The sequence below is a fragment of the Xiphias gladius genome, chromosome 18, assembly GCF_016859285.1.
Source record: "Xiphias gladius isolate SHS-SW01 ecotype Sanya breed wild chromosome 18, ASM1685928v1, whole genome shotgun sequence".
Lineage (NCBI taxonomy): Eukaryota > Metazoa > Chordata > Actinopteri > Istiophoriformes > Xiphiidae > Xiphias > Xiphias gladius.
The window spans coordinates 13,545,110-13,559,076 of NC_053417.1; the positions used below are offsets into that span (position 1 = coordinate 13,545,110).

At 42.2% G+C, this 13,967-nt stretch overlaps 1 protein-coding gene across 1 annotated transcript; it reads left to right on the forward strand.

Annotated features, from left to right (window-relative positions):
- Positions 1–8,258: 8,258 nt before the first annotated feature.
- On the forward strand, positions 8,259–10,455 carry amigo1 (adhesion molecule with Ig-like domain 1). Its single transcript, XM_040153464.1, has one exon. It carries the CDS (start codon positions 8,259–8,261, stop codon positions 9,795–9,797), a length of 1,539 nt encoding a protein of 512 aa, XP_040009398.1. The 3' UTR covers positions 9,798–10,455.
- Positions 10,456–13,967: the final 3,512 nt, after the last annotated feature.

Consider the following 13,967-nt stretch of genomic DNA (forward strand, 5'->3'; position numbering starts at 1 on the left):
AGCACTCACACAAGCAGGTTCTCTGGCAAGTGTACACACACACACACACACACACACACACACACACACACACACACACACACACACACACACACACACACAGAGTAAAAATAGAGAATTGATTTCCCTCAACTCATTGTGTCTTAAACTCCCGCTGACAAGGAACCTCCTCAGTGTGTGCTCCATTATTCACAGCCCAGAGCTCAATAAATAAAGGCACACAGTGAACACCCCAGATCTAATGATGCAACAGGACACTTGTCTCTGAAAAGCCAAAGGACATTCTGTCCAACCCTCTCTTGCTCTGCCACCCTCCCCTCTCCTCCCATCAATGTTCTCCCCTTTGAGCCTTGCATCCCATCCACTCTCTTTTCCTGCTCCTTAGCGGCCTAACAAACGCTGCCCTCCATCCTGCTCTATGGTTTGGAGGATGTTTCATCAGCATTTCATGGAAGGATGCAGCAAATTTGTGTTTTCAGGTTCCTTGATCTTTCTGAGGTATAGCAACTCAGCCTCTCAATTTCACTCCCCTCCTGTATCATATGGCAGTCAGCCCATTATAATGTAATGTTTCCATATTTAGCTCGCTGAGGTTTTGGAGAAAATGATCTCACATAAAGCTCGATTTCCTTCCTGTAAAAAGCTTCGGTATTACATTTTGTTGTTGCAGCATCACAATTCAAATTATTACTGTGCTACATTTTATTGAAAATTACTCTGTGTCTAATTTCTAAAATGAAGAAAAATGTGTATCTCAGCATGGCACATCATCTCCTGGCATAAAAAGATATTCAGGACTGCACCCTGTTACTCCCATGCGTGCCTTCCTCTCAGCCTCCTAACAGTGCTCCACTCCGAAACGTAGATGCAATTTTCTGTCTCCCCTGAAGCACAATCATTGCCGTTTGACTGGAGCGCGGTAGAGAAGACCTCTTCATCCAGTCTTGATGTGCCACTAGTGGCCACAGACACAGGCACTGAGAACTGACAAATAAATAACAAACAAAAAAAGCCCAAACAAACAAAAAAGCCAAGTTCTCAGCAAATAAGCCGTGAAGGTCAACGTTTTAACCTATCCACTTTGGCTTGATGGGCTCTTAGCATAGATAACAAGAGGGAGTCCGGGTTATGCACAGTCTCAGTCACTTGCAAGGACGGGAAATCCTCTCTGCCAAGTGATGGGCTCTGTGTTGACTGCTGCTGCCTTGCCTGCTGCACCGCTCTGACACGCTCCCAAAATTGCTCCAGAGCAGGGAGAACTTAGCGTGAGGAGGAAACACAAAAGCGCATGGGGCTGAGTGCTGAAAGCAAGGTGTGCTGTAAGGCTAAAACTGCTACTGTAATTTCTCAGCAGCGGCACATTTACCTTATCACATTCAAAAAGCCATTTTTGAACTCTTGTTTCTGACACAGGAAGCCAACGTTTCAAGGCGGTGAGTCACTGACTATTTGGAGTCTTTTCCTACGTTCTCCAGGGGACCTCATCTCATTGGCTGAGTGTTGGGGCACAGCTCTTACTGCAAAGACAGAGGATTATCGGTGTTTTCCCACATAGTTAATTAGTAGAGAATAATGTGTTTCCTTTGGGAACAGCCAGCATGCATCAACTCCTTTATCTTTGCCCTGAGGAATGGATTAGCAGGTATTAGAGATAGAGACTGGGAATTGCCTTGTCCTCCAGTATCGCTCTCTCTCTTTCTCTCTTTCTCTCTAGTCAGAATATCAACAAAATGAAATTATATTCCTTTTTTGTCTGTATTTATGATACACTTGATTGCAGATGTATATTTCCCAGATACAGCTTTAAATAGATCTGTAATGGATCCTTGGCTGACAGTTTCACCTGACAGAGGTAATTATGCCCATTTATTACAGCAAAGCTTGTAACTGCATTAGTGACAGCTTTAATTAGTGAGTGAAAACAATGTGTTCCCTGCCTCCTGATTACATCCATTGTTAGTGCTCTCAGTGGCTCAGTGTAGGCTGACACCTGCAGCCCTTTCTGCATGATTTAGAGTAGTGGTCTCTGCCATCAGAGTGCACATGGCTGGAGCACGGCCTGTTGCTAAGTGATGGGAGAGATAAGACGTGCCAAGATTACAAACAGCTTTGCTTTTTATTGAAGCATCTGCCATCCATGTGGGCTTTTTCACTGGGATATTATTGTTGAGTGACCTTGTTTCGTCCCTGCACTTCTGATCAAACACAAAACTGAAAGTGTTGCCATGGAAACCAAGAGCCGTCCAGACGTAGGCTAAACAAAGATTACGGTAAATTCTTTTTTTTTTCCTCTTTCCTCGTGAGACCGTTCCTGAGTCTGCACGTGTCAGATTTTTTCGAGATAGAGGGAAGTGATACTGCAATTTGACCCCTGATGCGCTAAACACCTCACTTAGCTACGGTTACCTGCGTCAGACACAGTATCATTTGACTGATTTATTCAGAACTAATGCCTTATTTACAGTGTCTTTGGTGCAAGCTGTCCTGGTGTTTAACTGCATGATCAATAACAGATGATAAAAAAAAAAAAATACACTTCAGCCCATCAACGCCGCCATACGTTCACCTGGAAGCAGTTTTAATGTGTAGCAAAAAGCTGGAGATTCATTATCATGTGTGCCTACAAACCATTCACTGTTTTACATATCAGTTGATTTAAAACAGCTATAAGTGATATTTGTATAATAACAATGGGATAAAATGACAATGTGAAAACTATGTGAAAGGGGTTCCTCATACTGATGAACCCACAGAGAATTATCACCTGAACTGGCAGCTTCATTCAGCCTTACAGAGATTTACAGTGAGTTTCAGCTCATTGCTTAGCTGTCTAGCCCATAACTTTACTGTTTTGACTCACTCTCTCTGCTTTTAAGGCGTTTTTTCAGCTGCAGCAAGCAGCTGTTTACAGCGAAGAAGCTCCAAAAACCCACTGTAAACTACCTACAGACACAGTTAGTGACTAGCTACTGAACATATTGGAGCATTTAGAAGCCAAATAACCAGATATTTCCCTCAGGAGTTGGTAGAGACCAAAAACAGAGCTAAAATAGAGTGAAAATTGGACTTATATAAAACAGGTGGACAGAAGCACAACTTCAAATGAATGACAATGTTCCTCTGTAATTACTGCATGTGTAAATAAGTCACTGTTTGCTATCAAGTTTGCCACTAAACTTAAAATGTGATAATATGTTAACGTTTGCAGCTTGTTTTCGTTGCCCTGGAGTGGCCAAGAAAATCTGTTGTTTAAGGTTTAAAAACTAACATCTTGACAAATGCAGTGCGACAATGAGAGTAATCAGGCAAAAATAAACCTTTGTATTTCATGCCATGTTGTCGACCCAGCCGCAGGTCTAATGTGTGCAGCCAGCATGGAGTCTAGTTGCATCCAGTTGTGTATGTTGTGCAAACCAGTCAGCTCAGAGTCAAGAGTGTGTGTTTACCATGACAGCTGAGAAGCCAGATGGAGCACAGAAAGAGCCTGCTGTATGTAAACATCATTTACATCGGTGGGATCATGCTTCAAATAAGGCAGGGATTGAGCTGATAATCCTCACAGGGGTAGAGTGAAGTTAATAGCTTTCAGAATGCCGAGTCTGTTGTAACTCCATATATTATCATATGTGAAATATGATCGGCTCATCTCAGGTGAAGAAATGGCTTCCTGGCTGCTAAAGTGCTGGTTACAAGAGCTATGTTCACTTAACAATGCTGCCACCACTTAATCATTAACAAGTGGTGGGGTCAGGGATTTCTGTCTGCCTTAACTGACACCTTTGCAGAGAAAGACAAACGTTGTGTCACATTTTACCCATTAAATATTTCGGTTTATGCTGATGAATTATGGAATAGGAAAGTAAATGGCAATTAGTGTTTTTCTGTCAGTCCCTGTGTTTCATGGAGAGGCATTGATTCTCTAGAAGTCTTGTTTGGCAGAGATCGAGACATCGATCTGCACTAGAAACCCCATCTGTGCAGGTACACGGAAAAGAACAAGAGAAGGCAACGCCACCTCAGATTTACCACGGAGCCAAAACAGTCAACGAAAGGCCGCAGGCAGTTGCCAGGCAACACTAACCCTATCACAGCAGGAAGTGGAGTCAAACAGCAAATTAATCACTTTCAGCTCCATCTCACAAGAGTCAATTTGGTACAATGCTCCGGCACTATGTTCAGTCACACTGGTTCGTATCTTTATTTCCTGGCATTTTACTCGAGGCCAAGTGAGACAGAAACGTATCCAGGTATGTTTACATAATTCAGGGAATACTTGTCTGAGAATTAATATCATATCAGTCCATTTTTGGCCCATTGTATGCTCAACATACAGTATGAGGAGATTTCCAATCTGAACCCTACTTGTTTTTTTTGTTTTTTTAAAGTTAAACCTGTTTCAAAACATTTATCTTGTGCTCGGGGAATTCATTTGGTAATGAATATTATTAAAGCAAATAATGGAGGATTTCTGAGGTTCAGTCTGCTTCAAATCTGTTTGTTTCACCTGTGAAAGCACATCTCTTCAAGGCAACTCCAGCTCCAACAGAGTTTCTGCAGTTATATAGTCAAGCTCAATGTCCGCTAAATGGATGAATTCCAAGTGAAATTCAAAGCACAGTAAGTTTCCCATGGGGGTTGGCTTTTTATGCCGCTGATAACTTGCTCGTGGTCAAAGAAGTTTGAACTTGGGCTCAGATCAGCGAAAAGACAGAGATGCAATTCAAAATGACCCGAATTTCCAGTAATAATTGATATGACACTAAAATTATCCCATGTCAAGTCCTTTGTTGCTATAATGTTCATTTTTTAAAAATGATTTATGGTGGCATTCTGAGTAGGAGGCTCCATTGGTGTAGCAGCTTACTGGTTATGCACAGGCACTCACAGCTTTGCCAAAGCCGAGCTCGCTGCAGCAGATCTCTGAATTGAGGAAAACCCGAAAAAAAAATTTCAAAGCAGCATGTGGGTGGATTCACTTGAGTAAAAATTGACAAGGTTTTCCCCGCTCAGTCGGCACTCATGAAAAGACCTAATCAAACACACAAACAGAGTCTGCACAGTGAGATAGAATGGCATGCTATGTGAGGGAATCATTGTTGGAAAGCTGAACAGGTTGGCAGCCACCTGCCTACCTGAAGCACTTATCCACAAAAATAATGCACTGATGTTAATTTTAAAACCTGTACATGTTACCTGGGCCCATCAACAACTAAATACCCTTAGAAATAATGTGTTTTAAGGAGTAGTTTGTGTCTTTTCACCTTTAAGGGCCCTAAAACTCTGGATGTGGTTTGACTGAGCTGCCAGTGAGTGCAGAGTTGAGACAGCTGGACGTGCACAGACACCATGATAATGCGTGGAGCAAAAGAATCATCCTGTCTAATTCCATATTTTTCTTAAGTTGACTGCTTTCTTACGCATGTTTCATTTACAAGGCCTAAATGCAGAACGTGGTAACCAAAGCTGAATCACCAATTTATCAAAAAGAGATAAAGCGACAACAAAATACCACATGCATTACTCACTGTAGGCACTGGGATAATGAATAAACCTGCGTGTATGTTAACAAATACGCAGTATTTCAAATAAAAATAGTGGAACCAGTTGGAACATGTAGTCACTTAAAATCTTCAGCTGTCAGATGCTAAGTGATGGTGGACAGGGAGGTGGAGAGAAAAATGTGTGACAGCTTTGTATGGCCACAGTCAGCCACATGTAAGTGAAAGGTATGTCTTATTTTACCAGACAAGCACGCGAGTACATCCAGCCACCTGGGTGTTTGTCTCACCCCGTCATGCCAAAATTAGGAGGTATACATTCATAGAAATTCAGGAGAAATTGTTTTAACTGTAAGCGTTTTTGGTTGACTATGAAACTGTAATAACATCTGACCAGAAGGGAAAGGTTAACGGGGCGTTACAAGGAACAGAATTTAGATTTGGAGCATGTGTACAGCAGAAGAGTTGTGTCTGTGTGAGCTAGGGGTCAGGATATGAGGATTTATAGTTTGACCTATAGTAATGACAGGGCCAGGGGAAAGGTCAAAGGGTCATTTTTTTCCTCCTGGGAGCATAAATGTGCAAAGCAAAACTCATGTCAATCTGACCATGAGGTTGTTTGACAATGTTAATGATATAACCACTGCTCCTGAGCAGAGTTTATGATAACAGACTAATAATGATGATGACGGTGTACCGCTACCATATAGGCCACTTCTTACCCTACAGCCATACAGCTATTATAAACCTTTAAAGCACTTAAAATGGTACCATCACTTTTCATTTCCCCACATTTCAGCTCTCTGGTGGCTTTTCAGTAGTGCGTCTCCCCATCTTCGCAATCTTTGGTGGGGCCACTTTCGGTAAAAACAGCGCCTTCGGGATTTGAACGCACTACGTCTGCGGAAAAACACGTCAACCACTACTGCAGCAGCTGCAGCAGCAGCAGCAGCAGCAGCAGCACATCGCGGAGACAGCAGCGGCCCTACGAGGAGCCGCGGGGAGGCTTGTCAGCCGCAGACTGCTCATTCTTAATGGTCTCCATGGCTGCTGATGAGACCCGACACGAGCCGGACCTGCTCGAAATGCGCCAATTATCTGCCAGAGATCGACGTGCGGCCGCGTGCATGCAGAGCGATATGTTCCGCTGAAATCAGAGGGCGCTGATTAAAACAGTCGCCTGTCGGTGCCTGACATTAGTTAAAAGTGCGTGTGTTCTCTGCTCTTTACGTAATCTGTTTTTTTTTTGCGTAATTTTGCACCGGGTACTGGATGCCGCGTGGACCGGGATTATTTTGGCGAGGACATCTCTAGTGCCCTCCCTCCTCCCTGCATCCTCCTTGTTGTCCTCAGCAGCAGACACAGACTCAGCCAGACGGCGACTATCTGTATGCAGCTACGCTGTAAACAGACGAGGGGCCGTTTTCATGAAAGCCAGCATCGCTGCGTCGCGGTTGAAGGTAGGTGGCTCTCTCCCGGTTTCCGTCCCCATCACTGGGCTCACGTTTCCATGTTGTGCTCGTTTGTTTTCCAACGAGAATGGTGCAGTGCAACGTTCTGCACAGCTGTTCATCAAATGGACAAGGGGCATTTCAGAATATGGCATAACGTAAATATTTGCATGATTTCACATATCTTTTATGTTTTTATTTTTACCTTTGTCCTTCTTTATGTTGTTGTGTACAACAGTATTTTTCTTATGTGTGTGTGCGTGTGTTAGAGATAAAGAGAGTGAAGGAGAGAGGAGGGAAAATGGGAAGCAGAAGAAAATCAATGCATGTCTTCTAGGAGTGTGAATGCACATGGGTTAGCGTGAGTGCCTTGTGTGTGCGTGTGTATTTGTTTTAAAGGAAGACGCGCACTGTGCAAAGGGGCAGGGGAAAGTTTGTGCTGTATTCACTATATGCGTGAGGAAGCGATGAGCAAGACGGAGAGACAGTGGCTGTACTGTACATGTGATACTGCAAGTTCACATGGGTGCAGAGGTGGGACGTGACTAAGGATCTACTCAAGTACTGTGCAGTATGCACAGTACAGGTACTTAAATATTTTTATTTTGGGGGAATTTCAGATGAAGCTATCGCACAATCCATGAAAGGGACCATTCTTCACAATGACTACAATTACTTTTAATACTTAAATAATAACAGCTAATCGTTGCTACTTTGTGTTTATTCATGGACATGCAGGTATATTTAGAAGAATGTTACTTATAGATAACTTATAGATAAAAGTTATTATTTATGTTTGTGTCAAGAAAATATAATTGAACGCGGGCATTTGTACGGCTGTTTCTAAACAATCCTGATGTAAGTAAATATTTACCAGCATGGGAGACAGCAGCATCAGTTGTCTGATGTTGGACCCTGTATTATAAGAGATTTGATCTAGGTGGGAGTGAAAGCGAGTTCAGGTGTTTGGAGTTGTGCTGGTGGGGCAGCTCTTTTGTTTAAACTTCTATCACAGATTGTGTCTTTAAGAAAATTTGTAAAAGCAGGTTTTTCCTGCTTTGTGGTATGTGCATAAATTGGGATTTGAATACCCTGCATGACATGAATGTGTATGTGAATGTTTGTGTTTACAAAACATGATGATCTATCTGTCTATCAGTGTAATAATAATGTCTTTTTATCGCCCTTGTTTCTGCTTTTTTCCAGCCTTCGATCAGCAATGTCTGGGAATACTCCAGCTGCTCTTCCATGCCGTATTCTGAGAATGGGATCATAGTAAACCTCTCTGGGATTTAGATCAACTGCTAGCATGTTGCAGCCTGCCACCAGAACAGGTGACAGCCTGTTGGAAATATTACCTCACTGGAGTAAGCGTCCGAGATGGGCCCTCTTCCTCGCCCTCTCCATGGCTCTACTCTGGCTTCCAGGGGCAATGGGATCTACCCTAAACTGCCATAACACGTGCATCTGCGCCTCAAACATAGTGAGCTGCTCAAAGGTGAATCTTTCCACCGTCCCGACTGGGATACCACACTACACTGCTGTGCTGGATCTCAGCTATAATGATATAACGCGGCTGCGATCCGAGTGGACCCCGGTCAAGCTCCCGAAGCTCCATAACCTGCTCCTCAGCCACAATGGTCTCCACTTCCTGTCCTCAGAGGCGTTCGTATATGTGAAGCACCTGCGCTACTTGGACCTGTCCTCCAACAACTTGCGGCAGCTGGATGAGTTCATCTTTGAGCCTTTGGTCAACCTGGAGGTCCTCCTGCTGTACCATAACCAAATTTCACAGATTGACCGCTCAGCCTTTGTTGGCATGATCAACCTTCAGAAGCTCTACCTTAGCCAGAACCAAATCTCCCGCTTACCCGTGGAGCTGGTCAAGGAAAAGTCCCGCCTGGAGAAACTTAGCCTCCTGGATGTTTCCTCCAACAAGATTAAGATGTTGCCCATTGATGAGCTCCAGGTGCTGCCTGCTTGGCTTAAAAATGGCCTCTACTTCCACAATAACCCTCTGCTGTGTCACTGTGATCTCTACACACTCCTAGCCCATTGGTATATTCGAAAACTCAACTCTGCTTTGGACTTCAAAGATGACTACATGTGTATTCTGCCTGGCCCGCAAAAGACACAAGTGGGTGTTTTTGATCTCAGTGGTGACAGTATGAACTGCAGCACATTCAAGGAGGCAGATGAAGAGGCTTTTCTGGAGCAAACACTCACCCTGGGCTGTGACACCAAACACAGAGACATGTTAAAGACCTGGACGATGCCTGGCAACGTGCAGGTGACACCTGGAACCAACCAGACAGCCAAAGTCTTGCCAGATGGAAGTCTGCAGATTAGTCCGGTGAGGTCTGAGGACTCTGGGACCTACACTTGCTTTGCGATGAGCGAGGCATTTAATGAGACGATCTATGTGGTGCTGAAGGTTCACAACTTCACGATGCACGGGGGCGGAGAGACCCTGAACACAGCATACACCACCTTGGTTGGCTGCCTGGCCAGCGTGGTGCTGGTGCTCATGTACCTTTACCTGACGCCGTGTCGCTGTTTCTGCTGCCCCAACAAGGGTAAGACTCGGGGTGAGGACAGCATCCACTCCTCCATGCTCAGTGTGACACCGACCCACGAGGACCCAGTGCTCAAGGCTGAGCTGAACAGGCACGTTGCATTCATAGACTCAAAGGACTTGCAGGGCCAGAACGGCAAGCTGAACCCCAATGGGGATGAGGATGATGATGATCTGGATGCAGAGGCTGGTTCTCTTATGAAGGGGAAGAGGAAGAAGTCAGTAGCAGAGTCCATTAGCTCCGTCTTTTCAGACACTCCCATGGTGGTCTGAGATGAGACAATGGATGCCACATGACTAGATGTATATGGTACAACGTGAGCCATGTTTTAGTTAACGTAAACTGTGACTGTGAGCTTGTGGGAGAAAACAGAGAAAGGATGTTCATCTGTAGTTGCTGGCAAGTGGAAATGAGGATCTCAAAGGGAGTAAAAAACAAACTGTCTTGTTGTCGACAAGGACAATAAGCAGGACTTTTCCAGCATTTTAATCTGTAGCACTTAATATTCATACTGTGAAGGAATGGCAGCATGCATGGCAGTTGACAATGGAAACTACTGACGTCTTAAGAGAATAAAAGGTAGATAAATTGTGAATATCAGCACTCAGGAAGTGATCAATTAAAATTGCTAACGTGTGGGAAAAACATATGATATAATGCACAGATTGAAATTAGATTTGAAAAAAAAAGGAGTTCACTTATAGTATATATTGAAACCACGGCTGGCTCATAATTATATTTATTACGAGGACTAGAATAGATTGCATCTTACGTAAACATTAGACCATAGATACATTTACCCCTTCTCTATCAACACAGGGACAGATTCTTAGATAGACAAACCACTGTCACCAATCTATGAATACATGTGTCATTAACCTTGAGAAATCTATAGAGAAACATCATGCCATAAACCCACATTATATGAGACTGATCAGTATGAGGGGAATAAAGGAAATGTGGAATCATCAAATGTTTAATCATCTATATTGAGAAATTGATGGTGCAAACATAATATTAAGAGGCCGTCAGGTCATTTTCATCCACATTCATAGCTGATACTTAGTTGCACTCAGATATAATTCATCACAATGATCCTTATTTATATTCATAGTCATATCTGTAGCGATGTAAGAGAGAGCTCTTTTTTTCCTTTGCTATGTTAAGGGATCATTTTATATAGATATATGGTATAAAATTGTTAACCAGCTCGAGGCCGGTCATTGTTTATAAATGAATTGTGTATCAAAATAATTGGTTACTACTATCTACATTAAAACCTGAAATAAACTTGAAGCCTTACACAATAAAAAACATGGAACGCCTCCGGCAGTTATAAATTAGCTACAGGGAAGTATTTTCTCTTGAGTGATTATCAACAGATCGTCTCAATTCTGTATACAGACAGGTGCCATGGTCCTTACAAGGGCAAATAGGCTTCTGTTTGTTTTCCACTGAGGGGCCACTTACTGTACTGCAGACTGTAATTCCTCTTCTTGGCCAAGTGATAGCATTTGTTTCTCTCCGCCACACTAGCAAAAACTTAAATACCAAACCCATGCTAAAAGATACCAGCTTTAGTTAATTTTATTCTTTCCTGTGTGTGAAATGTGCACCTTACACAAAATCATGATATATTTTAATGTAAATTGCTAAAAAAAAAAACCCAAAAACCTGAACATTGGTGTATCCAATTCATTACATCGTGATTTATGTCATAGATTAGTGTTTGATCTTACATTTTGCTGAGACGGACAACTCCCAGTGTCACACTGATTAAAAATGTAGCCTGTGGTTGGAAGAAAATGATGTACGTTGTAATCGGAGGTAAACACTAGAGCCTGCCACATAACAAAACCAACAAGCTTCCTTCTGAAGAGGAAGCTTATGAATAATATTGACGAGCTGATTTTACTGTTTGTAGCTGCTGACAGGAAACCTCTTGTAACGCAGGGGACTCTGTGATTTTATCCCGCAGAGGATCCCTTTGTCTCAACAATTACTATTGAATCTTTTGTGAATTGAACTTACTAGACACATTCTATGCTGTGCATATTTCATTGACAAGGTTTAAAACAGGAGACTGTGTCTTGGCATAAACAAGAAGGAGTGATTTCATTAAATTGTGCGGCTATCCTGTCATAGTACAACAAGGCCAGACCCGCGTAAAGGCTAATTGCGTCTTTTGATGGGATGCAGCTTCCCTCTGCGTTCCACGTCTTTGTCTCTCTGAGCATGAGAGGATAGGTGTGTTATCATGAGTCACAGCAACACAAAGCCATTCTCTCTGGCTCCCTCTACACCGTCCGCCTCAATTCAGCCCAGATGTGTTTGCTTTGTTTGTGTACCTCTGTCATTACGAGGCTGCCCTTACTTAAGTTCAAAAGCAATCATTCAACCAGGCATTGAATGTTATGCCCTTTAAGTAGTCTGTAATTTGTTTATGACGGAAACGCCTGGAGCTGTCCTTGAACATCTGCTTTCCCACTCAGTCATATGGTTGGAAAGTACAGTATAATATAAGAATTTGAGTTTTTCACCTCAAAAAGTACCACAGTATACTGTATATATATGAAGAACTGATAGTTCTGTAAATCACATATATCTTGGGTAGAAATATCACTTTAGCTCTCAAATGTTGAGATGTACACATGTCTGGGAGCAGTAAGTTCTAACACAAAAATTGGTGTAATATTCACAGTGGCTGTGTGCACTGCAACATCTCCTATGTGGGTGAGAAAAGGAAGTCACACTTATCAGAGAGGTGGTGTGTGAATCACTCCACTCTCTCACAAATAGGAATACCAGGTGGAGAAATATAGAGCAGCAAAAATACCACAAGATGCACTTAAAAAAAAAAAAGAAGCCACATTTGGAACTACTGCAGACTGGCTGCAGTTGCTGAAGAAACTGCCCCCTTTTAAGGGATCCATGCTCCATATTTTGCCCTCTAGAATTGAAATATGTGTGTTGTTCCCTGCTTGTGTATAGTGGGATCAATCTAAAACCCCTTGGACTAAAACCATACTCACATATTACGGCTGTTAAATCATCAAGGAATAGCTTGTGTTTGCCCTGCAGTATCCCAGTGTCAACCTAGTGAAATCTGCCGTGGTTAAGGTGGTCTCTTTCTTCTGTGGGTTGTCACTCAAAATACAGGTTTAACTTATGTACAGAGAAATACTAAGTGCTATTGCTATTGAAGGTCCTGACATAGAGGAGTCGATGGCTTTGTTCCCTTTCAAAGCAAATCTGCCTTCCTATATATATCTATATATACAGTACATATATGTATTAAGACTCACTTTTCTGTGTTCAGTATTGATTAGCTGTGTTCTGCTATGTTCTACCAGTGTACTGACTGTATTCTTGTATGATATGATGTTGATCATTTTGCATTTCGTCTGCCACTGTGCTACTGTTAGTTGTTTCAACATTCAAGTCTTGACATAAATGTTTATTTTTTAAGTGGGGTGGGGTTTAGTTTTTTATTGAAAGAGGATTATTTTACATTTGACTCTGCTGAGGAATACGGTTAAACTGAAAATATATTTGAACATGTATCGAAAACTGCATAGGAAGGATGCCAATTTTGAAGTCATTGGACATGATACATCGTAATGGGCAGTGAGTATGTAGCCGCCAATAATATTATTTTTTGCTCGTAAAGCCATTAGGAATTCAGGAGAAAGTGCTTAATGAGAATGGTGATGTAGGGAGTGGTAGGTGGAGAGATTAGTTCTCCAACAGACACTTTATGACAATTAAAGCAATGACTTTCTATCTGTCAGAAAAGTTAAAGAATTAATATAAATAAATAAAAAGCCAGGGATGTAATGAATAATGAAAACTGAGAGATGTGTCCACCCACAACAATGAATTCCTGAAACACAGTGGGTTTTGAATGGATTTGAAGACAGATGGTAAATGAATTTTCTCAGGACTATCTCAGTTTTAAGTTCTAATGTAATATGATGTGAAAAATTTAATGAATATAATAATTTTAAAGGTTTTCACATTTGCAACAACAATAAGACAAAATTTTTGGTTTTAGAGATCTGTGCAGTTCACAGGCCCTTTGCTATTTGCAATAACGGTACTATAACTGTTCCCTTAATGATCAGTTATCACAGATTAAAAAGGGAATGGTCTCTAACTGCCCAACACACGTCTCTCTCCACAGATTAACTATGTAGTAGCAATTAGAGGAACATCCTTGAGATGGTGGAGCTAAGCTCACTGCTTCTACAGTGTCCTACTAAAAGTGTCCATAGGACAAGATGGGAGCTTTTAACAGCATTAAAAGCACCGAGTTTATTGACCACTGCTTCAGAGATGAGCTGGTTGGTCACTGACATAAAATCTTGGTCTTGCAGCTAATGGAATGGCTTTGCATGGTACACTTAAGAGCTTTTCTGATTGCAGGATAGGTACAACCTAGT

What these genes read in the sequence shown, in the direction of transcription:
- amigo1 (XM_040153464.1), top strand. Translation starts at nt 8,259, where the DNA reads ATGTTGCAGCCTGCCACCAGAACAGGTGACAGCCTGTTGGAAATATTA.